The 25,736-nt window shown below is 40.7% G+C and overlaps 1 protein-coding gene across 4 annotated transcripts in view; it reads right to left on the bottom strand.

Annotated features, from left to right (window-relative positions):
* The window catches only part of LOC134219248 (transcription factor mef2A), a 281,676-nt gene that overhangs the window by 175,807 nt on the left and 80,133 nt on the right, over window positions 1-25,736 (bottom strand). For all 4 annotated transcript variants that reach the window (XM_062697956.1, XM_062697954.1, XM_062697955.1 and 1 more), the window contains 2 exons: window positions 20,391-20,854; window positions 3,110-3,693 (listed from right to left, as the gene is read on the bottom strand). In XM_062697956.1, coding sequence (XP_062553940.1) covers window positions 3,110-3,693; window positions 20,391-20,462 — 656 coding nt within the window. In that variant the 5' untranslated portion in view covers window positions 20,463-20,854. The remainder of the gene's footprint in view (window positions 1-3,109; window positions 3,694-20,390; window positions 20,855-25,736) is intronic.

Below are 25,736 nucleotides of genomic sequence, written 5' to 3'. Positions count from 1 at the left end.
AAGAGGGAAATAAAATTTTATTAACAAATGGCGAAAAGGCTCAAAAACTTGCTCAGCAGTTCGAGAGTGCCCATAATTTTAGTCTAGGTCTCACTAGTCCAATTGAGGATCAGGTTACACGAAGCTTCGAAGACATTCTCGATCAAGATAATGTTTTTGACCCTTCGTTGGGAACCAATTTGGATGAAGTGAGATCTATTACTAGAAAATTTAAAAATATGAAAGCCCCGGGTGATGATGGTATTTTCTACATACTTATCAAAAAACTTCCTGAGAGCTCTTTATCCTTTTTGGTTAATTTATTTAACAAATGTTTTCAATTGGCATACTTCCCAGATAAATGGAAAAACGCTAAAGTTGTTCCAATTTTGAAGCCGGACAAAAATCCAGCTGAGGCTTCTAGTTATCGCCCTATCAGTTTGCTTTCTTCAATAAGCAAACTGTTTGAAAAGATTATTTTAAATAGAATGATGGTTCATATTAATAACAATTCTATTTTTGCTGATGAGCAATTTGGTTTTCGCCATGGGCATTCAACCACTCATCAGTTATTAAGAGTTACGAACTTAATTCGGCTCAACAAATCTGAAGGATATTCGACTGGAGTTGCTCTTCTTGATATAGAGAAAGCATTTGACAGTGTTTGGCATGAAGGTTTGATTGTAAAATTGATGAATTTTAATTTTCCTCTGTACATTATTAAACTGATCCAAAATTATTTATCAGATCGCTCACTGCAGGTAAACTATCAGAATTCTAAATCTGATAGATTACCTGTAAGGGCTGGTGTTCTCCAAGGTAGCATACTGGGGCCTATTCTGTATAACATTTTTACTTCTGACTTACCTGATTTACCACCAGGGTGTCAAAAATCTTTGTTTGCAGATGACACAGGTCTCTCAGCCAAAGGGCGTAGCCTTCGTGTCATTTGTAGTAGATTGCAAAAAAGTTTGGATATTTTCTCCACTTACTTGCAAAAATGGAAAATTTCCCCGAATGCTTCCAAAACTCAGCTTATAATTTTCCCACATAGGCCGAGAGCTTCTTATTTGAAACCTTCTAGCAGACATATTGTCACTATGAATGGGGTTCCAATTAATTGGTCTAGCGAAGCTAAATATTTAGGACTTCTGCTAGATCAAAAATTAACTTTTAAAAATCACATTGAAGGCCTTCAAGCCAAATGTAACAAATATATTAAGTGTCTATATCCACTTATAAACAGAAAATCAAAACTTTGTCTTAAGAACAAACTTTTGATTTACAAACAAATTTTTAGACCAGCCATGTTGTATGCTGTGCCAATATGGACTAGTTGCTGCAATACCAGAAAAAAGGCACTTCAGAGGATTCAAAATAAAATTTTGAAAATGATTCTGAAGTTGCCTCCGTGGTATAGTACCAATGAACTTCATAGAATTTCTAATATTGAGACATTGCAACAAATGTCCAACAAAATAATTTCCAATTTTAGACAAAAATCGTTGCAATCTTCTATTGCATCGATTAACTCCTTGTACCCTTAGTATAAAATAGGTTAAGATTAGTTTAAGTTGAAAACATTGTAATTCCTACATGGTTCAATTCAACCAGAGGAAAATTCTAACTGCCAGAGGCAATTGAAATGTATCAATAATAACTAAAAATATAACATAGCGAATAAGGATGATAGTGTTAAGAAAACACGGAACACCTAGTCTAAGAGATGAATGCATGTATTAGAAAATTAGCAAATAAAATTAGTTAAAAAAAAAAAAAAAAACATATTAACAACAAGAAACGACATTTGTTTTGTTGTAGTTTTTCATAGCAACGAGCTTTTTTGGATCTAGTACCCATTTCAATTTTCCTTCCATTCCTCGATCTCTCCCTACCTCGATGGTCCCTTCAATATCGAGATGTGGAGAGGCGACTGTAATTAACCCTTTTCTTCCCATGATAGCTGTCGAGCTCCATCAAATTTTGCCCCTTCCAACATTCATCGAATTGTTTCAACAACAAAGAGCAGTATTTGGCACGAATTTATGGTTTCATTAGAATGTAAATATAATCAATGTTGAGTAAAAATAGTGAAACTATTGAAAACAATCAAGTAACTATTGATTTACAATCAAAAACTTTTTCTTCGTTTTCCACTAATTCTAGCTATGTCAAATAACTTTTGTTCTAACATTTTTTTCATAGATCATTCCTTCCTATTGAAATCTTTGAAAAAAGTCGTGGGAAAGAGAGGGTTAAAATACAACACGGAACATATAGGAAATAAAATTTAAAATGCATTTTTAAAATTCAAAACAATATTTAATCAAAAACTATTTGGTACTCTGGGTTAGACTTTTAATAAGCTTTACAATAAACATAATAATTTGAAAATTTTCTTTTTCATCTACAAGTGTTTTTCTATTACCAAAAGTTAATTAGTTTTTAATTAAAAAGTATAACAATTTTTTTGGATCTATTTTAAATTTAATTTCCTATATACTTTCTCATGCTAAATATCAGTGATGTCACTTATGTATGTATGTATGCACGGCAGCTTCGACTTCGCGAATATAAAAAACAAAAATTCAAATGATCCATGTGAACAATGTTTTGGAAAATCATTAAATAGTGAAAGATTCACTTCAAATTGTTATAAATTGATTCAAATATAAAAATACTTTACTATTAACCGATTATTGGTGCTAGTCTTCTCAAGATAAAATTATGTTCGCCATTAGTACGTACTACCTATAACTTTAATGATCCTATACTCAGCATGCAGTCATAGTCACGATTGAAAGGTTCATCCGGCAAACATTTTTTTTACCAACGTCATTCAAAACCCTATCCCAGAAGCTTTCACAAATCTTGTTTCTCATAATCCGAGCATCAAACCTACCCAGCCGTAATTGAGAAATAATAGATAAGATTATTCTACTGCTGGTTCGCAGAGCAGTACGATACCGAGATTATCAATTATGCTCCTTCCCTTCGCTTTCCGATCTATAAATCAAGTGCCCACACATTAGACACGCCCGAATAATCTATTTCTTGAACCCACACACACATTTTTTTCCCAAAGTAATATGCTATCTATCACATCACCATAAATATATTGATGACTCACCCTGAGTTGAGGCTCTTCCTCGTTTCCTTTCCACGCTCCAGCGAAGACGGTGGCAAGCAATTGCTGATCAATTCTGACTGCTGGGGATGATGATGGTGCTGCTGCTGCTGTTGGTTGAGCTGCTTCCCATAGGGGTCATTTCCTGTGCTGCCGGCACTATTCTTTAGATTGTTCTGGACCAGCTTGCTCTTGGGGTCGTCCAACCCGCTGCCACCGATGAGGTGGTTATTATTCAACTGGTTCAACTTTTGCTGCTGCCGAAGGATCTGCTGCTGCGACTGGGGATGTGGTTGCTGTTGCTGAGGCTGAGGCTGCTGCTGTTGCTGCTGAGTATTATGCTGATTCTGAGCAGGGGTGTTGCTACTTATATTATTGTTGTTGTTATTCTGTTGACTTTGATCGGGCTTTTTCTGTTCGGACCGCTGCAGTATAAACTGCACATCGCTGGAGTATTCGCCCCATTTCATGAGAATTTTCAGCGGGTTCTCGTGGGGTGCCAGCAGCCTTTCGTTGTTGCGCCATCGTTCGATGAGGGTGAATCTGCCGGTCTTTCCGGTGGCGTGAGCTAGGGCAAATACCACGTCCTAGTATTTTTTTTATGATTCGTACATCGAAATCGTTAACGGTGACGTCGTTGATGTTGTTGTTGTTGTTGTTGAGCGAAGTCAGAGTTTCCGGTGCGAACGGAAAAGGAAGTCAAGGTGGCGGTGGATGGAGGTTTCCGACGAGATGAAAAAATACAGAAAAGAGAAAAATATTCTTGTTAGATAGGATGATGATTTATGACCTTCGTCAGGTCGCATTATGGGAGAAGGGTGAATAGAGCATGAACGATAGTTGATTGGTTGATGTTAGCAGAATGATCATTAATGTGAGACTTAATATATTAGTTTCTTGAATGCGTCGAACTATAAAGCAGACAAACGCACAAAATTACACTAAGAAATATTTATACTACTTCATCAAGTAAACTCGGATTTTTATGCCAAAAAATAATATTTTGAGGGGGCAACAAAATAAAATTCAAATAATTTTGAGGATTTTCAAAACATTTTTTAACAAATCCGAGTTTTTGATTTTTTTTTCATTTTAATGTTTATTTTTTATTACCCCCCTTGACCTTTTGGAGACCAGTAGTACAAAATGTTAATTAAATATTTGTAACGGCCTTAGTAAATAAAAAAAAAGTTTCTGGGCCTATGTACCATGTAATAAGCATTAGCATTAGGATTGAGCATTTTGCACAAATTCGTAGGTGGTACAAGCCTGGACTTTTTGTATGAGAGTAGCATCACTTTCATCCGTTACCACAGATATTGATTTGGGACTAATCACTGTCTCTTAGATGGAAGCAATGGACTCTACAATAGTCGAGATCTGTCCTGGCCACGTTCTTGCGAATGCTGTGGAAGGGGAAGGATGGATAGTTGGACACCTACTTAAGAAAGATGCAGAGAACTCTACGACCTCTCATAGGTGCCACGGGAAGTTTTGGATTTGTTAGTGTGAAAGGTTATAACAGTAGGAATCGTTTCGGTAGAACGTGAAACACAGAAAGAACTAAGATGTACTATAAAAATGGAATTGAAATCCTGGGAAGCACAAAGGTTGATGACCAACTGGTTGGTTGCCGAAAAGTGTGCTCAATCAAAGAGATTTATAATTCCCAATGTTAAAGTAACCGAAAAGCTTTTGGAGCTCAGCAAGAGAGCTCTTTGCACCTTCACTGGCCTAATAACCGGACACTGCCCGAGCAGATATCACTTGAAAAATATTGGCCAGATTCAGAATGATATCTGTCGTTTCTATAACATGGAACGTGAAACCTCGGAACATCTGCTTTGCAGTTGCGATGCATTGTACAAGGGTAGATCTAAATTTCTAAATAGTGGCTTTATGCAACCAGGAGATATTTGGACTGCAAATCCTGGAAAGGTAGTGGGTTTTATTAACTCAATTATACCGGACTGGGAAAAGACGCGTCATAGGTTGTTTACTTGACAAATGGTGATCAACCTACAAGATGCGAATACATAGTTTAGAGTAATCAGGGGTATACCACAAAAGTTCAACTCAATGGACGCAGTGGTTCTACGCCCCAACAAAAAAAAAAGATAGAAATACAAAGTAGGAAAGGGACGAGCCTGGAATTGAACCCACAACCTCCTGCTTATAAGGCAGAAGCGATAGCCACTAGACCACCGAGCTCGTCTCTAGACCTATGTACCATGTAATGTAAATAAAAGTCTAGTTTTAAGTGACTTTAAGTTTATTTTCTATTATTGTACGACGCATAAAAATATCAACTTATCCGCTTAGTTTTCGTCGCAACCAAAGCACCAGATAGTCGCCTAAGGAAAACATAACCTGCAGCAAAAAAGCTACTTTGATAATTTTGATAGTTTGACCGCCAGGTGGTGGTTTGTAGCGGTGAATGCTTTGATAACACGTGCTATTTGTACTGCGGATATTTTTTTAGATCTGTGGAAGCCATGAAAAATGATCACGAAAGTTGTCATTTTGTTGCAAGGTACAATAACTATTTTGTACTAAAATTGAAAGATTTACCTGATACTCCTATGCTTGTGTTTACGTTTGCTTCATAATATACGAATACACAAATGATAAGTTGGTTTAGAAACCATACAATGAATAAACTATGGAAACACTAAGCTACCGGGGATGTTGTGGCAACAAGTATAAAAAAGAGAAAGAATTCAAGACCATATAGCATTTAACATTTAAAACTATATTCTTGATTTTCCATAATTCTCATATTTAATGAAGAATGAAAAATATAAAGCTATGAGTAAGTTTTGGACGATGACAAACAAGCAGCGATGAAAATAAAACATGCCACTTTTTGGCTTGCCGATTCGTTCCAGCTCGATCAAACGACAAGGCTGGTCATAGTTTTTAGCTCCAGCTCCCTGTGTCGATTTTTTTTACGCTGCTTATAATTATGTGCCATTGTGATTTGTAATCTATGCATTAATTCGATGGCATCAAATCGAATGGTGCCGCCGTGAAAAGACAGAATCACCGTCTTCGACCAGAGGTCGCACAGACTGAACACATAACATCTAGCATGAGACAACGGACAGGACATACACATAACACCCAGTGGACCAGTGGAGAACTTTTCCGCTTTACGAAAAGTTTTCTCCTTACCGGGGCGGGAATCGAACCCACACTCCACAGCACATGCGTCTAGACGATTGACGTCGCCTACCGCACGGCCACGAAGCCCACTGAACTACTGCAGGTCAAAACTGTTCCTTGGGTATTTCGCAATCGGTAAAAGCTGGCGGCTTCCGCTTCTATTTAGCAAGAGACGTTTAGTAGGAAAAAAATTCCTTTGGATAGATCCAAAAAGCCGCGAGAGGATGACAACATTCCGGATAGAAAAGGACTCTGACAGCGAACAAAAAAACGAAAAGTCCTGGTGGCATCGAAGATCCCGCCGAAAGTGACTGATTCTCCATTCTTCACCACAACGAAAGAAGTCAACATGCTCAGTGCCAAGCTGGCTTTGAGACGTTGGTAATGTTGGTAACTTGGACCTTGGTAACTCGGATCAGTTAGTGCGAGCTGAATTCTGCCGGAAGGAGGCCTCGGGGCCGACAGTTTGCGGGAGCCCCAAAATGTACATGTACAATAAATGTCTTTTTCGGACGGGCAAGTTACTATTTAACGAAACGCTCACTTTATTCTACACTTTATTTCACTACACTTTACTTGTTACAAACTTATTAAACATCACTTCACTTACATACGTTAGGGGCGATGCAAGTATGACGTCCACTACTTTTTGGGATTTCTAGACCACCTCCCCCCCCCCTCTGTCACGCTTTTTTGTATACCTAGTACATATACTGTCTCAAAATCTTGGACCCCCTCCCCCCTAAGACCTGTGACATCATTTTTGAACGACCCCTTACGCGGGTTAAAAATATAACTGAAGCCACACGCGGAATGCGCGCATATTTATATCTCCACGCTTCATGTTCCAGAAGCACGTGGGATGTTCTGGCACAGCGTAGCTCATTCTATGCGTACATGATGATGATGATGATGATAATGATGATGTAGAGGTGTGCGCCGGTCCGAAAATCGGCGGCGGCGGCGTTTGTCAGAATTTTGGTCAGCGGCGGCGGCGTTTTTGGCGTCACGCCGAACGCCATCTTAGCCGGCGGCGGCGTGAATCGGCGTGGAGATTTTTTACGTTCGTTTCTTGAAGATTTTTTTCTGCTTCTCCAAGATATTCATTTGAAAATTATTTTCGGATTTTCCATGATAACTACTATGAAGTTTTGAGAATTCTTTGGAATTTCCAAGGAACCACTTTGGAATTTCTAAGGAAAATTGTTTCAATTTTCAAGATAATTCTTCAAATTTTCAAAATGTGGATATCAACAATAAAAATTAGAGTTCAACGGAAAATTGTTCGAAATTTTTATAGGAAATTCATTGGAATTTGCATGGGATTTTTAAAATTTTGCGACATACAGCCGAATTGGCCGAAAAAGAACTTTTCTCTAACACGTCGTTTGGCCGAATAGGTTATAAGGTCGGAAATGTCGTTCAGCCGAAGTGATTGTTTGACAGAAAGGGCCATTTAGTTTAAAATGTCATTTGGTCCAACAACCCAATGTTGATTACTGAACGGGCAATATGGTCAACAATATCCACCCGTTTGGCCAAATAACATTTTCATTTAGCCGACAAACGGCCATTTCGACCAAACAACTTTTTGACCAAACGACTTTTGCTGTCAAATGGCCAGTCGGCCGAACAAAATTTTCGGCGTATGTCCATTTCAACTAAATAAAATTGTCGACCAGATGGGTCTTGGTCCAATGGTTTGTTCGGCCGAATGACGGTCTTGTGGCTATCGGCCAAATTATTATTTTTTAACTTTATTAATGTGTTAATCGGCCAAATGGCCCTACCTGTCGTTTGGGCGAATGTCAAGAATAACAGGTTAGTCCAAAAGTCAGGTCAGTCAGGTTAGCCAAATTTCATAAGGCTGAATTAAACGATTGACCGAAACGGTATTAGGTCGCAAATGGTTTGACCGACAATAACATTTGGCGGAAAGCGACAAACAGCCGAAAGGCTAATTCAACCGAATTGGTAATTTGACCGAAGAAGTTGTTTACACTAACAGTTTATTTGGCTCAAACTGTCATTTGGACGAAATGGTCGTTAGGACTAAAAAGTCATTAGACCGACAAGATCATTTGGCAGAAAATGCTGTTTTGTAGAAATGGTCGTTTGGCAGAAAGAGTTATTTGGCTCTAAAATGCCCTTTCTGCAAAACAAACATTTCAGCCAAACGGCAATTTCTGCCGAATAACCTATTCAGCTAAACAACGTTTTTGGTTCAAATGACCAAATTGCCAAATGGGGGGAGGGGGTTAGCCCTCTGTAGAAAAATATTAGCAAGGATTTGAAAAGTTAGTTAGCAGTGATATCAATTTTCAACACATAGCATAATTAATTACTGAAAAAGGTTGAAGACAAAATAGTTATCTCTTATATTTGCCTATCATAATGAAATGAGTGGAAGACAAATGAGCTTTTCCTTTCCGAAAAAGATTCCTGAGTGGCAGTGAAATTGCACTTGTTCTTAATTATGAAAAGCCAATTTCTAATTGATTTGAAAGCATCAAAGTAAGCTTGATACGAACAGCAAAGTAGAGCCACCAAAATCTTAATCAAAGCAAACGTGATACTTTGCCAGCAGTCAAAGACATGTGGTCAACCATCACGGACTAGAGTGACAGTTTCCCAGCAGACTTCCGCTTGACTAACAGGATGAGAGTTTTAACTGATCCAATTAGCATTCGATTTCTTATTGGAATTTCTAAAGAATTCTTTTCAGAATCATCGAAGTATTCCAATCGGAATCCAGAAGAATTCACACTAAATCCTTTCGGTATCGTTAAGAAATACCCTTGAAAATCTGGGGGGGATACTCTTCATAATTCATAAAGGATTTTCTTCAAAATCTCTCGTTAATTTGCTTCGGATTTCTTCCGGAGTCGTTCAAAGATTTGTTTCGGAAACTTTGGGAGATTTGCTTAGGAATTCCTTGACGATTTGTTTCCGAATACTTCGACGATTTGCTTCAGAATCCCTGGAATGTTTATTTCGGAGTCTCTCGACGTCTTCGGAATCTCTGAAACTTCGGAATCTCTGAATGATTTGCTTCGAAATCCCTCGACGATCAGAGTCCCTCCGACGATATGCTGCGGAATCCCTGGACGAATTACTTCGGGATTCCTCGACAGATTGCTTCGGAATCCTTCGACGATTTGCTTCTACATCCCTGAAACATTGCCTACGAAATCTCTGAACATTCACGTTGTAATTCCTGGAGTATTTATGACAGAATCTCTGGAACATTCTCGTTGGAACTCCTGGAACATTCCCGTCGGAATTCCTGGATTATTTTCGTTGGAATTCCTAGAGGGAATTCCTGGAATATTTTCGTCGGAATTCCTAGAGGATTCCATTCGGAATCTCTAAAAGATTTGCATTGGAATCCCTGGAACCTTACCGTAGGATTCATTGGAACATTCCCGTTCAAATACCTGGAATATTACTGGAAGTCGAAATTCCTAGAGGATGGAAGATATTCATAAGATTCTCATTGGAATCCCTGGAACATTCCTGCCGGAATCACTAGTGTATTCCCTCCAGAATCCTTGGAGATTCCTTTCGATATACTTGGAAGATTCCCGTCGAGATCTCTGGAGGAATGTTGCATTATTTTTTCTTCATTTGAGAAAGATAGAATGTTTATGAAATATGCAAAAATTTCCACTGCCTACCGGTGGGAATCTGACGGCGACCCGTCACATATTGTCCTTTGAGTGTGCGGGAAAAAGCCGAGCGCTACTACACTTAGACATAAAGCCATACACTAACAATTTAAATCGTTGGAGCAATCATCGGCTGGTAAACTAACATACTTCGATACTATGGACTACAACAGAATGCATATGCTTGAGAATGCCGTTGTTTAACATTGCGCTACAAGGCGTCATGCGGAGAGCCGGGTGTAACAGCCGGGGTGCAACAGATCTAGTCATTTTGTTAAGAAAATTATTTTGAGCTTTTTAGTGGAATGTCTTCACTCGACTCGGCAACGGCAAGTTGAGTCAAGTACGATACACTGAAGACGGCCTTACTGTTGAGGTCGAAATACGTATCTGTCAAGATACAATTAAGTGGTGGAATTCAATGGGATTGTACAAACTCGTCTTATGACAAGTGATATCTAGTCAATTTATTTGTTTCGCGGATGACATGGACATTATCAGCCGAACATTTGCAAAGCTAGCAGAACTGTACTCCCGCCTGAAACGTGAAGCAACAAAAGTTGGACTGGTAGTGAATGCATCGAAGACAAAGTACATGCTTGTGGGTGGAGCCGAGCGCGACAGGACCCGCCTGGGAAGCAGTGTAACGATAGACGGAGATACCTTCGAGGTGGTCGAGGAATTCGCCTACCTTGGATCGTTGCTTACGAATGATAACAATGTAAGTCGTGAAATACGAAGACGCAAAATCTGTGGAAGTCGGGCCTACTACGGGCTCCAGAAGAAACTGCGGTCAAAAAAGATTCACCACCGCACCAAATGTGTCATGTACAAGACGCTGGTAAGACCGGTAGTCCTCTACGGACATGAAACACGGACAATGCTCGAGGAGGACTTGCAAGCACTCGGAGTATTCGAGAGACGGGTGCTTATGACCATCTTTGGCGGTGTGCAAGAAGACGGTGTGTGGCTTTACGGCGAACCCAGTATCCAAAAGTTAGCTAAAGCCGGAAGGGTACGACGGGCAGGACATGTTGCAAGAATGCCGGACAGCAACCCTGCATAGATGGTGTTCGCTTCCGATCCGGCAGGTACGAGACGGCGTGGGGCGCAGCGAGCGAGGTGGGCAGACCAGGTGCAACACGACTTGGCGAGCGTGGGGTGCATTCGATGATGGAGAAATGCGGACTCGAACCATGTGGCGTCAAATTGTTGATTCAGTGTTATCTGTTTAGATGCAAACTTACTAAATTAATGAAGGAATCGTAGTTGATGTTGGAATCGACAACCTGCTGGAACTGTTCTCAGTTTGCTCGGTGGTAACTCCGCTGGGACTGCTGATGCCGATTTACCGAGGAGCCCACTTCCACCGAGCTGAGCTCCTGGTAGCCAACCCGCTGTGAAATGTAATCGTACATATTTGTGATGAACAGGTCAATTTTTGCATGTACTCCGGACCGACTTAGCCGAGTGGGGGGAATTCGGGCTCAGGATCGTGTAGTGGCCTTCCTCCATATCGTTGCTCCGGATGGCGCCGTTGATGCTTGGTTTTAAGATCGCCAGAAATGATATACTGACCTTTCATCCGTGTTAACTTCCCGATGTCACTCCGAATGGCAGCCGATGAACGATCACCGACTTCGGTTTGAGTTGGGCAGTTCGCTGCAATTAGCGTGATCGTGCTGACAGCGTGACATCGCTGCTATTGATGACAATCAGCTGGAAACTTGATAGCAGTCGACAGCGATGGCCACACCACCTGGTTGGCCGGTCTAGTCGTACGATGCAAAACTCCGGTATGTTAACGTTCACCTTCGGTTTTAGGCTCCTCAAGGAAATACTTCAGCTCGATGGTTTTCCTTTTGAGCAAGCGTTCCAGTTGACCAGGCCCATCCTAGAAGCCAGTCGCTTGTGCGGTTTTAGTGGTGGGAGGATTGGAATCACTCGACGGGGAGCGACAATGGCCGGTTAGTTCACCACGTTGAGTGCAGGAACACGGTTCGTCTACGGCAGGGCCTTCTTCCCTGTTGTCTCAGAGCGAGCGTCAGAGTGTGTCAGTGAGAGCACCCAAGTAAGAAGACGTTGCTTGTGACAAAATGCTTGGAGGGGTTTCCTTCGCCTACAATTGTGGTGAGCGTTACCGAATCTCCCATTGAAAACGGGAACGCACAAACCGCCGAACGAAAGAAAACAGCCGAATAAACTTGAAAACTTAAACAACGGTAAAATAGTCTCAACCTACTCTTTATCATCTCGGACCCCATATCTAGAGAAATAACGTTTTGTAAACGGTCAAACTCCCTCATAAATATAATCACAGGCTCGTGCATCACGTAGTTATGATTGCGTAGTGGGTTGTTACATACTCTCCTTTGTCGTAGATTAGTCTCGTTCTGGTTCAGCTGAATTTTTCCTCGGAGGTGTCGACTCTCGGTACGACCTGTCATGATGTTAGTGAAGAACACAATATCTGCTATCTTGTGACGCGTAAATATCGTATCCAGATTGACCAAGCCACAGAGGTCTTGATAGCATGATATTTCTTCTTCTGTCCACGGGAGATTTCGTGCAGACCTTCCTGTTCAATCCGATTAATATGCTCGTTGAACATGACAGCACGATCAAGAGTCACTCCAAGATCACGGACGGTTTCCACTCTTGGCAGAAAATTAGCCACTGTTTTTTCCTTGTGAACGTCATCACAGAACTTTTGGTAGCGTCGACACTAAGCCCATTCTCTCTGCAAAATCTTCCAAAATGTTGGAGATCGGTTTGTAGAAGTACAGGATCTTGTACACATTTGATTGCCCTAAATATTTTTACATCGTCGGCGTAGATCAAGACGAATGAACGTGTCACAAAGTTTGACAAGTCGTTCATCACCATCACAAACAGAAGTGGCCCTAAATGACTTCCATGTGGGACACCCGAGTTGACATTGAGGGTCGACGACTCTTGCCGTTCACTTTTACGTATTGAACTCTTGATTCCAGATACGTTTTCAGCCATTCGAAACCCGATCCTCCTATGCCGAAATTTGATACAGCTTTCAAAATGCTTTCAATGTCGACCATGTCAAATGCTTTACTCATGTCAGTGTAAATACAATCAACTTGGAATCCTTGCGAAATGTAGTCAGTTACGACGGAGCAGAATTCACAGTATGTACTTTTGAAGTAATCTGCAAACAGATCAGCCGCGGACGCTTTGCTATCTGAGGACCTTGTACCATACTCCACGTTTTCCGGAATACCTTTTGATATTCGCTTACTGTTCACATACAGGTATACCTCGATTATATGGACCCTCGATTATATGGACTTTTTTTTCGTGTCTAGAGGTTTTAAAAATCTTTTGAATATTCTTCGTCATATTTTACATTAATTCTATATTTATTAAGGTACATTGGGACAAAAAAGCCAGAAAGGCGTGCTTTCGAAGTTATACATATATGATGAAACCGGACACTGAATCACATGATCGGCTGACTAGATTTATTTACTAATTCCACGTTGCAAATTTCATTGCATTTGTGTATTTTTAATCAACAACTACCACGGCCACGTCCTTACAAATAGGTATGAAACGAAAACGAGTATTTGAGGTGATTTCTGTTATATGAAAACTTGATGTGAATTGTCAGTCTGAGAAGCGAGTGATGCGATGAGATGTTCATATTTAGCTGTTAGTTCTTCGCTAACAAACCATTTTCTGCCCTTAGTGCGTGGAATTGTAGGCAATGGAATTGTGCAAAGGGCATCCAGCAAATTTGACCCAGACTGATTTTTTAGCAGTCTTCCCAGGAAACTAGAAAGGCTTATTTCAATGGCTACTATATTAAGTATCAAACTTGGCATTAACTTTTCTGGACGAAATTGATAACTATTTGAACTGTAAAAACTGAAAAATCAACAAGAAGTCTTTACATTCAAATACATGTTATTAAATATCCCGGTATTTATATTCGTTCGACTCAAGGTTTGCGGATTATACTGATACTGATGCCGGCAGGAAGATAATTTAAGTATCTGAATGTAAGTTGGCAGTTCTCAAATGATTTGCTGCTTAAAGAAGGTTACCAATGATGCAGGCAGCAAGACTTTGAATTATTTAAATTTTATGATGAATTTTAATTGATTGAATTAGGACGATATAAATATAATTAAAGACGCAAAAGGAAGCTCCCCAACATAGTTGTAGTGTAGGGTAGAAGAATGAACTCTTAGTAGCGAATAAAAATATTTCCAAAAAAGTAAACTTTTCGAAAAACTTTAGTTTGAAATTTAAACTTGTAAAAGCTTGTTTTTTCCAGCCGCACCGTTAGCATTTTCTAAGACGAAAAATGTCTGGTCACGCCTTTCTTTGGTAGCTATAGGCTCAGTGCATGTGTTGATGGGTACGATATTTAGGGCTCAAATGGAGTCGTTTTCCTGGCATCACCGGTTGTCTTCGGGAAGAAATGGACCGACAGACAATAAAAGCAATAAAAATGAACCCGGTTTTAATAGTACGCAGGACATTTTAGTTAATTTAAATTTCAATACGGAAGCAATGCACAACTTTCAATTTTATTAATTCAATAGCATGAGTGGAATAATTAAAATGGCAGTTGTGCGCTACTTTCGTATTGAGTAGGGTGTCCTTGAAAACGTGAGTAAATTTAAATTTGGATTAAGGGGGGCTTGTCCTTAACATACGAACATAATCCAAAATATTTACAACATTAGTGCCTTAGCTGTAGGTGCAAACGGTACTAGAGTAAATGGCACTCCCTTATTTACATTCAATAAAATCCATAGTAAAAATCCCCATTGAACGCAACTTGTTGAAAACAGATCGGCTAAAGATGAGTGTTCGGAAAAGATAGATTATTTTTACGCGTTTTTTATATTTTGGCCATAACGTTTGAGCCCATAGTCTGATCTGGCAAATTTACAATAGTAGACAATGGTTCTGAATTCTCCGTCGAATTCAATTTGATGCGATCGAACTAAAACAGGTATGCACTGTAGTTAGAATTCGTGACTAAGAATATTATTGTGTCGACATTAAGCTTGGCAAAATCTTCATTACTGACGTAATTTTAAACGGGGTGCAAGCCAGCGACTGAAAACGGATAAATTCTTATAAAAACTCAACATCTACTGAATCATCATAAAATGGACCAAAACATGCGGATTAGACTGTAATACAAAAATAAGGTATTTTTGTATTGTATTAAAAATAATTTAATCGTTGAACACAAATTTTGAGAAAAAATATATTTGCTTCGATTATATGGAAAAATATGGACTTTTCTGCATCGAAAAAGTTCATATAATCGAGGTATACCCAAGTATACCTGTACTGAATTCATTTTTAGCTCACTGAATTCTTTCAACATCAAAACACTTTCCAGCTGTTCTGGTTTTTGATAAAATCAATTATTTTCAATCACTAACGGCAACAAAGCCAAAATCGGAATCTTGAGAGAAAGTTTCATTTGAAATCCTTGCGAATAAATTTTCTGCAACAACAAAACAACCCGCCGACGACCTCCAACGGTATCGGATTCACTGCAGTCACCATGAGATTGTGTTTTGTAGTGTGCAGGAATTTTCCTCAATTTAGCTTTCTTTCAATAGTGGCAATGAAAAAAACTGATTAATTTCCAATAATGCTTCTTTTCAGTCACTAACAGCATCAAAACGTGTCAGAATTTTGCGAAAAAAATTTCATTTGATCGTCAAATTGAAAATCAATCCTTCTTCTGAGTAAAATGGTGGTCTTGAAAAGGACCGATTTATTTTAATAATGCGTCTTGGAATTTACTAATAGCATGCCAGTAAGTGTCACAAAAGTCGACAGCAGCCAATCATAAGTCCGAAACTTGAGAGAAAATATTGTTTTCTAAGCAGCAACCAATACTGATGGTGTTTCGATTTGACCGCTACCGGCGTCTTCGTTGCAAATCTGTAGAGTCCGCTCTCCGGACTTCAAACTGAGGATTGTCAAATCCGAAAATCTGCTCAATTCTAATGTCTGTGCGTGTGATGCTCGCATGGGATTTATTGGTTTACCTATTTCTAAAATTTTTAACATTTATCGATGATAAATAGTTGAAAATCAATATTTTTAGCTCCTATATAGACAAGCGTTGACTCTTTCTTGATCGAATGGTCCAGAAAAAATAAAAGATCATCGAGAAAAGGCTGCGATAACAAGGGAAACCGGCACGGCAAAGCGTACCATTGGTACTTCGCGTACCTGAAGGAATAAAATAGACCCCATCTCGCGGTCCTTAGCCTCTTACCCAGCAACTCCTATCCCTACCTCCCGCGGTGCTGGCCGGGATACGAGCAACCTTAGGGAAGATCGGGTAACCAACCCCGGTGGGAACTATGGTCGTATGCTGACAGGGAAGGGAGGGTTTGCTCCTCTCCGGAGGTGCAAATCTTATTGAGCGTCTGTTCTCCATGTCAGGATCGGCTCACAACAGCGTCTGTTCTCCATGTTAGGGGCGGCTGATCATCGTCCGAGTGCCAGCGAGGGACTCTAAGTGAAACTGTGCACCATGGTCCACCGGAAATAAGGAGGAATGGCCCTCCGGAAATTTAGGGGGTTTGGTGTCAGACCCTGCCAGCCAGCCTTTAAAAAATCATAAGCAACGAACAATCAACAAGAGAGTACGGACCGGAACCATCGGCGAAGACCACTGCGACAAAAAGGGACTAGCGATTGGAAACTCGGTTCGTGGAACTGCAAATCTCTCTACTTCATCGGGAGCACACGCATACTCGCCGATGTGCTCAAGGGCCGTGGATTCGGCATCGTAGCGCTGCAGGAGGTTTGTTGGAAGGGATCAATGGTGCGAACGTTTAGAGGTAATCATACCATCTACCAGAGCTGCGGCAACACACACGAGCTGGGAACAGCTTTCATAGTGATGGGCGATATGCAAAGGCGCGTGATCGGGTGGTGGCCGATCAATGAAAGAATGTGCAGGTTGAGGATCAAAGGCCGGTTCTTCAACTTCAGCATAATCAACGTCCATAGCCCACACTCCGGAAGCACTGATGATGATAAGGACGCATTCTACGCGCAGCTGAAACGTGAGTACGACAGCTGCCCAAGCCACGACGTCAAAATCATCATAGGAGATTTGAACGCTCAGGTTGGCCAAGAGGAGGAGTTTAGACCGACTATTGGAAAGTTCAGTGCTCACCGGCTGACGAACGAAAACGGCCTACGACTAATTGTTTTCGCCGCCTCCAAGAATATGGCCATTCGCAGCACCTACTTCCAACCCAGCCTCCCGTATCGGTACACCTGGAGATCATCACTGCAGACAGAATCACAAATCGACCACGTTCTGATTGATGGACGGCACTTCTCCGACATTATCGACGTCAGGACATATCGTGGCGCTAACATCGACTCTGACCACTATCTGGTGATGGTTAAACTGCGCCCAAAACTATCCGTCATCAACAATGTTCGGTACCGACGACCGCCGCGGTACGACCTAGAGCGACTGAAGCAACCTGATGTCGCCACTGCATACGCGCAGCATCTCGAGGCAGCGTTGCCGGAAGAGGGTGAGCTCGATGGGGCCCCTCTTGAGGACTGCTGGAATACAGTCAAAGCAGCCATTAACGACGCAGCGGAGAACAACGTCGGTTATATGGGCCGAAGTCGACGGAACGATTGGTTCGACGAAGAGTGCAGACAGATTCTGGAGGAGAAGGACGCAGCGCGGGCGGTCGCGCTGCAGCAAGGTACCCGGCAGAACGTGGAACGTTATAGACGGAAGCGGAGACAGCAGACCCGCCTTTTTCAGGAGAAGAAACGCCGCCTGGAAGAAGCGGAGTGCGAGGAGATGGAACAGCTGTGCCGTTCTCAACATACACGCAAGTTCTATCAGAAGCTCAACGCATCCCGCAAAGGCTTCGTGCCGCGAGCCGAAATGTGCCGGGATAAGGATGGGAGCATCTTGACGGGCGAACGTGTGGTGATCGAAAGCAGGTGGAAGCAGCACTACGAGGAACATCTGAATAGCGCTGAGAGTACAGGCAATGAAAGTCAAGACAGCGGAGGAGATGACTACGATAGTTCAGCGGACGATGGAAGACAACCAGCCCCCAACTTGAGGGAAGAATGCCATTCAACAGCTAAAGACCAATAAAGCAGCTGGTAAGGATGGTATCGGAGCTGAGCTCATCAAGATGGCCCCGGAAAAGCTGGCCACTTGCCTGCACAAACTGATAGTCAGAATCTGGGAAACCGAACAGCTACCGGAGGAGTGGAAGGAAGGGGTTATAAGCCCCATCTACAAGAAAGGCGACAAACTGGAGTGTGAGAACTTTCGAGCGATCACCATCCTTAATGCCGCCTACAAAGTGATATCCCAGATCATCTTCCGTCGTCTGTCACCATTAGTGAACGAGTACGTGGGAAGTTATCAAGCCAGCTTCGTTGACGGCCGCTCGACAACGGACCAGATCTTTACTGTACGGCAAATCCTTCAAAAATGCCGTGAATACCAGGTCCCAAACGCGCCATCTGTTCGTTGATTTCAAGGCGGCATACGACAGTATAGACCGCGTAGAGCTATGGAAAATTAAAGACGAGAACAGCTTCCCTGGGAAGCTTACCAGTCTGATCAAAGCAACGGTGGATGGTGTGCAAAACTGTGTGAAGATTTCGGGCGAACACTCCAGTTCGTTCGAATCGCGCCGGGGACTAAGACAAGGTAATGGACTTTCGTGCCTGTTGTTCAACATTGCGCTAGAAGGTGTCATGCGGAGAGACGGGTGTAACATGCGGAGAGCCGGGTGCCGACATTGTCGGCCGAACATTTGCAAAGGTGACAGAACTGTACACCCGCCTGAAACGTGAAGCAACAAAAGTTGGACTGGTGGTGAATGCGTCAAAGACAAAGTACATGCTTGTGGGCGGAACCGAGCGCGACAGGGCCTGCCTGGGAAGCAGTGTTACGATAGACGGGGATACCTTCGAGGTGGTCGAGGAGTTCGTCTACCTCGGATCCTTGCTAACGGCTGACAACAACGTTAGTCGTGAAATACGAAGGCGCATCATCTGTGGAAGTCGGGCCTACTACGGGGTCCAGAAGAAACTGCGGTCGAAAAAGATTCGCCACCGCACCAAATGTGTCATGTACAAGACGCTTATAAGACCGGTTGTCCTCTACGGACATGAAACATGGACAATGCTCGAGGAGGACTTGCAAGCACTCGGAGTATTCGAGAGACGGGTGCTTAGGACCATCTTTGGCGGTGTGCAAGAAGACGGTGTGTGGCGGCGAAGAATGAACCATGAGCTCGCCCAACTCTACGGCGAACCCAGTATCCAGAAGGTAGCTAAAGCCGGAAGGGTACGATGGGCAGGACATGTTGCAAGAATGCCGGACAGCAACCCTGCAAAGATGGTGTTCGCTTCCGATCCGGCAGGTACGAGACGGCGTGGAGCGCAGCGAGCGAGATGGGCAGGCCAGGTGCAAAACGACTTGGCGAGCGTGGGGCGTATCCGAGGATGGAGAGATGCGGCCTCGAACCGTACATTGTGGCGTCAAATTGTTGATTCAGTGTTATCTGTTTAGATGTTAACTAAATAAATTAAATGAATGAATAAGGGAAACCGTCACTTTTTCTCTCATCAAAAAAAGGATCCACGGGACGAATGAGGTAATAGGGGTTGAAGGCACAAAATTAGATATGAAGAATTGAACACTTCTGAAACAGACGACGACTGAACAGTCTAATGATTAGAACTCATCTGAAGATTGGAACATATAGATATAAGCTTGAACTTGAAGCGACATAGTAGTAAACAATATGCAAAAATCATTTATTTATAATCCGAACCCCACACATAACCAGCGGATGGCAGATTTTAATACTGTTCTGCATATAAACCTTACAGAAACTGTACAAAAAACAACCATTGTATTTAAATCTTACAATGTTGTATGGCTTTTGGGTGCACAATCTGAGCAGCTATTAAAAACACCTGTTTGTTCGTTAATCCTGGTGGGTTTGGAAATACGAATTCTTCGGTATATTGCTATATCAATTTAACTGCAAAGGCCGACATACACCCGTCTAGTGCACTGGAGTTGTAACTTTGAGTCCTACTAAAGCGGGTAACCTTCAATAAATTTTTCGAAATAATTCTTCCGCATGTTGTACGTACGTATTTAAGATACGTACGTAAGGTTATTCAGTTTATTAACCTTTTTTTTTTAATTTTCCATAAATGCTTTATTAAAGCATTATTTCTTGAATATAGACCCAAAGCTTCAGAACTATCATAACTGATATTTCAATGGGTAATTCACCTGCCCCACCTGAATCCAGGCACGGCAACGGGCCGACCTGGTTCAGTTCCGATCCGAGATACAGCGAAGAAAACGGAAACGAAACGGAAAGACATTGAGAGCGATAATAGCTTACCTGACAAGTGGTGACTTCCGTCACTCCGCAAACAATGCGCTGTATTCCTTCGACCCAGACTTTCAATTCCATCTTTCACCAAGCGCACGTTGGCCCCGTGCGCCCTACCGATTGTTCGGTGCTGGGGCACGGTTGGGGCACTGTCGCGTACTTGCAAACAGCTTACCCCGCCGGAACCGTCTGCCTTGCGATGCTTCCAGGGACGAACACGTCAAAGTTTCACTCACAAATGTTTCTGCTCCACTGCAGGCTCGAAGGATTTTCCCACAACTTTGTCACTCGAAAGTTAGACACACTAATACCATCGGTAGGTATCTTCCGACTAATGCTTCTCCAACGCAAATGCTGCTGCGATGATACTTTCTTGTCTCTGTCATAATATTAGCTCGTCGGACGACGATGATGGGTTTCTCGGTCTGTCTTCGCTGGGTCCGTCAAGTGTGCTCACTGAACCGCTCCGACGCCTGTGAAGAAGGATAATCAATTATTCTAGAGCGGGTTTACATGTTCTGATGGGAATGATGGTTGAGGGGTGGCATATGTAAGGATTTTCTCCTGTTGTTCGGAAACGGTCCTTTGACTTCTCGAGTGTTTCGCAGGCCAAGAGAAAGAGATTTGCTGGTGCTGCGGTGTTGTCAAGGCTTTTGGGGTGGATTTCCGGATGTTTCTTTCGAGTACCATCCAAATGATGGTTGATTCCAATCAATAGTAGTGGGGTTGAGATTTGTGGCATCAATCACATTGTTGAGGAATGAAATGGAGCTTTGCCAGTAGGACAACTTGTGGCTTTGAGAAGGATACGAGTGAACTTTGTCAGATAAGGACCATTTGTCTCCAGTCAGCCACAATTTATTCAACCTTTTTTCCTACACAGCAAAAAGTGCTGGAAATCTAACGATATGTAAAGACGAAAGACTTATCGAGATACACTTGCATTTGATGAGGTGTAGTTTAATTCAATACTACTTACAGCAAAAGTGAAAAGTTTTTTTTAAATGAATGCTTATTTACACGAGTATACAAAAAACTTACACAGTAGATCAACTTCGCTACTTTTTTTTAACTACTAAATATTTTTAGCTGTGTAACTTAGCAAAACTTCCGGTTGATTGAAGATTGATGGGATTGCTCTGCAAAATTGAATGCTATTATATTCCCAAACATACACTTAACATCCCACAAACTTGTGGTGGAGAATCTGCATGGAGCATCAATTCATCCCCAAGGCAAGGATAGTACCTGAAATGGGTTTGCTTTGAATTTGCACAAAAGGGCGGCTTTATGTATATAGAGGTGCTACAAAAACTGTAGATATGGTAATTTTATGGTTTAAAAAATAGCAGCTGTTCTGTAATTCTGTTTCTATAATATTTTATAATTCGAGTTTTCATGTCATATTATGCGTTGATATGATTAATTTCTAATTATTATATCATATTCATGTAAAATTAGGGAAAAGATTAAAGCCGAATTTTATTCAACATACAACTTGTTTCGCAATATTATAACAAGCCTAGTATTTTGAACTAATCTAAATCTACTAGAATATTTAAAGAAAAATAATTAATTTAGTATTTCATTATTATATACAACTAGTCGACCCGGCAGACGTTGTCTTGCATAGTAGGCGAAAATGCTCGTTGTGAACTGCCTCTGCGAAATTCCCATGCAAATCTTTATTTTAGTTTTTCACGATTTACTCAACTTAACTAATAATTTTCGCATGAGGAAATACCATATAAACCCGTCGGAAATGATAACAAACATATTTGCTGAAGAAATGAAGAAAATCCATCCAGCCGTTTCCGAGTTATGCGGATACGAACACAGACCATTTCATTTTTATTATATACAAGATGTAACATAAATGTTTATGGACGACTACAGGCGTTGGACAATATAATCACTAAGTCAACATTTTGTTGTCAAAAAAACTGATAGAACATCATTTTCTGTAATTTGTATATACCAAAGATCAACTCCTCTTCTCATTTCCACCGCTTTGATATGGTTGTACCACCATTACAAGAGGTATACTTCATAATCCACACTCGTACGCCTCTAGCGTAAGCAGGAGAATTTTCGGATTATGGTTTTGCACAAGGCCGGTTTGTGAGAAGGATTTAGAGAAATGAGTGTAATATGAACGATAGCACCAAGGATGCCGTAATGGGATGAGTTTCATTTGGAGTGGCAAATTGGATGCTAGAATAATGGGGTCCATGCTAGAGGGAGCTGTCTGTCGAACGGCGAGCATGCTGTGTATGGCTTTGAATCATGCATGTAGTCAAATGTCAATTAAGCCTCTTCACAGAAGGGTCACTGAGCCGTGCCAGGCGGAAGCAGGTTTTACGCCTGAATGGGCTTGTAGGTTTAGAACTGGAATATGTGTACCTATATTGTGCTTATGGACGTGTTGAACATGCATAATAGATTAATCCAAACTATCCAATATGATTAAAAATTATAGTTGGACTGTTTCGTTTCTGTCTTTCTCATACAATAAAGCTGTGCCGACAGGTTTTCATTTCACTACAAAACCGATAGCTGCAACTTTCGATTTTATAAAAACAATATCCGCCGAAAAACTTTGCCGGTAAATAGTAAACTGTTAAGAGAAAAGCGTAAAGTGACGATACTGGACAACTGCATCAATTATTGGAGGATATAACACTCTTTAAATAAAATGGAGATAATGAGCTTTCGGATGCACTCTCAAGGTAAGGAACATAAAATATAGATTAGACAGTGGTGCTCAGCACTTTGGGCGTTTTTTTCCTCAATTTGCTTCTCACTCAATAAAAATGAACTTCGACCATACAAATTGGCACTTGGTCGAAAGCTTTCAAATATATCTATCTGCTAACGGCAATAAAACGGATATTGGTGTCAAATTCACTCCGTACGAAACGATCAAAGCAAAACAAAGGTGCGGCCCGCGGGCCGCAGTGTAATTTTACTTTAATCAACTCGTACGGAGTGATTTTGACACCAATATTCGTTTTAATACCCTCAGGTGATAGACATATTTGAAAGCTTTCGTCCAAGTACTAACTTGTTAGAAGGAAGCTCTGTTTCATTGTGTGACAAGCAAATTAATGAGAAAAACGCCCAAAATGTTGAGCACCATTGGATTAGAAGTATTCGAGAAATTGGTGTTGGATCGTGCTTAGTTCCTCCACTATTGTGTCTTTTACCCTAATTAATGAATAATGAGAAAAGTGTATTACTTCTGCGTGAAGTTAAAGGCTTTTACAATGATATGGAAATGCTAATATTTGTACACCCAGGTTATTTTTACACGGTTTGGTTTTAGTCGTTTAAGACCTTCAGCGTCAATGAAACAATGAGTTAACCCCACGAAATAATTCACAAAGAATCAAAGAATATTCAGGTGGTATTTTAAAAGCTGTGAAAGTTCAGGTTAACCGAGAAATTATTGAATTCCAACCGTGTAAAAAAAAAACCTGGGTGTATTCCAAACTTTGCCGTACTGAGTAAAAATTTGATAGTTCCGCTTGCTTTCAAATCCACTTCTGTATAAAACACTTCATGCCTGCCGTACTCTAATGGAGCTATCAAATATGTAGGTCTAATATTGGAAGATGATATTAGCAGTTTCAATTCCAAATAAAATCATCTGTACTGATAAAATATCAACATTTCATCACAATCTTAGGATATTCAGATTTTAATTTGTTTACTTTGTATGGGGATACTTTATTCTTCATTAGTCAACACGAGTTTAAGCGAAGTGATGTGAACGTTTGCGCTTCTGTCATCGCTTGCTACTCGTATATGGCTTAAGGCTCAAGACTCCATCACAATGTTTTGAAAATTGATGACTGTATCACTTGTTTGTAATAGTGATGCAATTGGTACGGAAAAGTGCAGCAGCGATAAATAAAATGTTGTTTACAACTGCGGTGGGTGGAAATGGGGTGGTAAAAATATGTCAGCTGATGCATAATGTTGTCAGACTTGACGAATTGTTTATTTTATATCATAAGACATGTTCATGGTGTATCAAATATATGGGTATTTATCGGTTTAATTTTTTTTATACACCACTTGGAATGTAATAGAAGCTTACGTAACATGATTAAACATTTCTCGCTTAACTTTTCAAAAGGACCTAAGTAACATTTTTTTCATTAATTAATTTGAATAGCGCAATCAACAAAAAAACATGAAAGCATTCGATTGCAGTACTCAAATAAATTCATGAAAAAAATGTTACTTAGGTCCTTTTGAAAAGTTAAGCGAGATTTATTTTTGGTTTTATTGTTCAATCCGACAAACAGCAATGATTTTTTCCAATAAATAAATCTGGCAACGGCGAAGAGATGATTATTTTCTTGTGTATGCACATCTTTGTTTGCGTGTTGGCTGGCGTATACGTTGTATTGTTCGGATTGAATGAAGTTGCATCGCGTAGATTTTGTACTCACCATTTCACTTATTGCGCTAGTGAATTTGAGTCTTCCGCATTTTATTGCATTCACAATACGGTCGTCAAATTTGTCTCTCACTTCGATTTTTGCAAAGCAGTTTTCAACAGTTTTTGGGCGTGAAGTGAATTAATTGGTAGTCAAGGTTGACGAAAAATGTGAAACGCAGTTAGTGAATATGTTTTAGGAGTGATAAAATCAAAGAAACAATGGGGAAAGATCCAGTGAAAAATCAAGTGAGTGTGTATGTGTTCGATCCGAACGTTCGAACGTTAGTATGCGTTCGATGAACAAACGAATATCGACCTAGGAAAAAGGCAGTTTTCATCGTTTTTCCAGCAATTTCTCAGTAATTGGTTTTGATAAGTGAAAAATTAATATCGAAATGCCATGAATATATTATGATAGAGGGTAAGTCCGTAAATAGCCCCAAAATATTGAATTTAGTTCAAAACTTTATTAGTATTAGTGCGGATTTGAATAAAATCATTGTCATTATCGGATTGATTACGGTTTATAGAGCCTTAAATGGCGCATTGTTTGTTTTTCGGCTGGTGTTTCACTTATTTTTCAGAGAAATTTCGTCGCGACAAATTGGGAAACTGCATTATGCACTGATATTATTTCTGACAACTTTCCCAAATACGCCATTTTGTATCAACAAATTTAAAAAAAAAATCAATTTCTATCTCACTTTTAGGTGAATTAATCAAAAATAAAATTTTAATACTTCAACTGATCGGGAGAGGAGGAGTTAATAGTTTCGTGGTCACGAGGAATGTTCTCCAACACTTAACGGAGCCGAGACTGTTTAAAGCTATGTCCATTTAGAATCCGGAATAATAAAATCATCTGTATCTCGGTAACGGATTGACGTACAAATAAGGTTAATACA

This window comes from Armigeres subalbatus, chromosome 3 (assembly GCF_024139115.2).
Source record: "Armigeres subalbatus isolate Guangzhou_Male chromosome 3, GZ_Asu_2, whole genome shotgun sequence".
Classification (NCBI taxonomy): domain Eukaryota; kingdom Metazoa; phylum Arthropoda; class Insecta; order Diptera; family Culicidae; genus Armigeres; species Armigeres subalbatus.
Note: the sequence above shows the minus strand (reverse complement) of the source record. Positions and strands in the feature narration are given on the sequence as shown.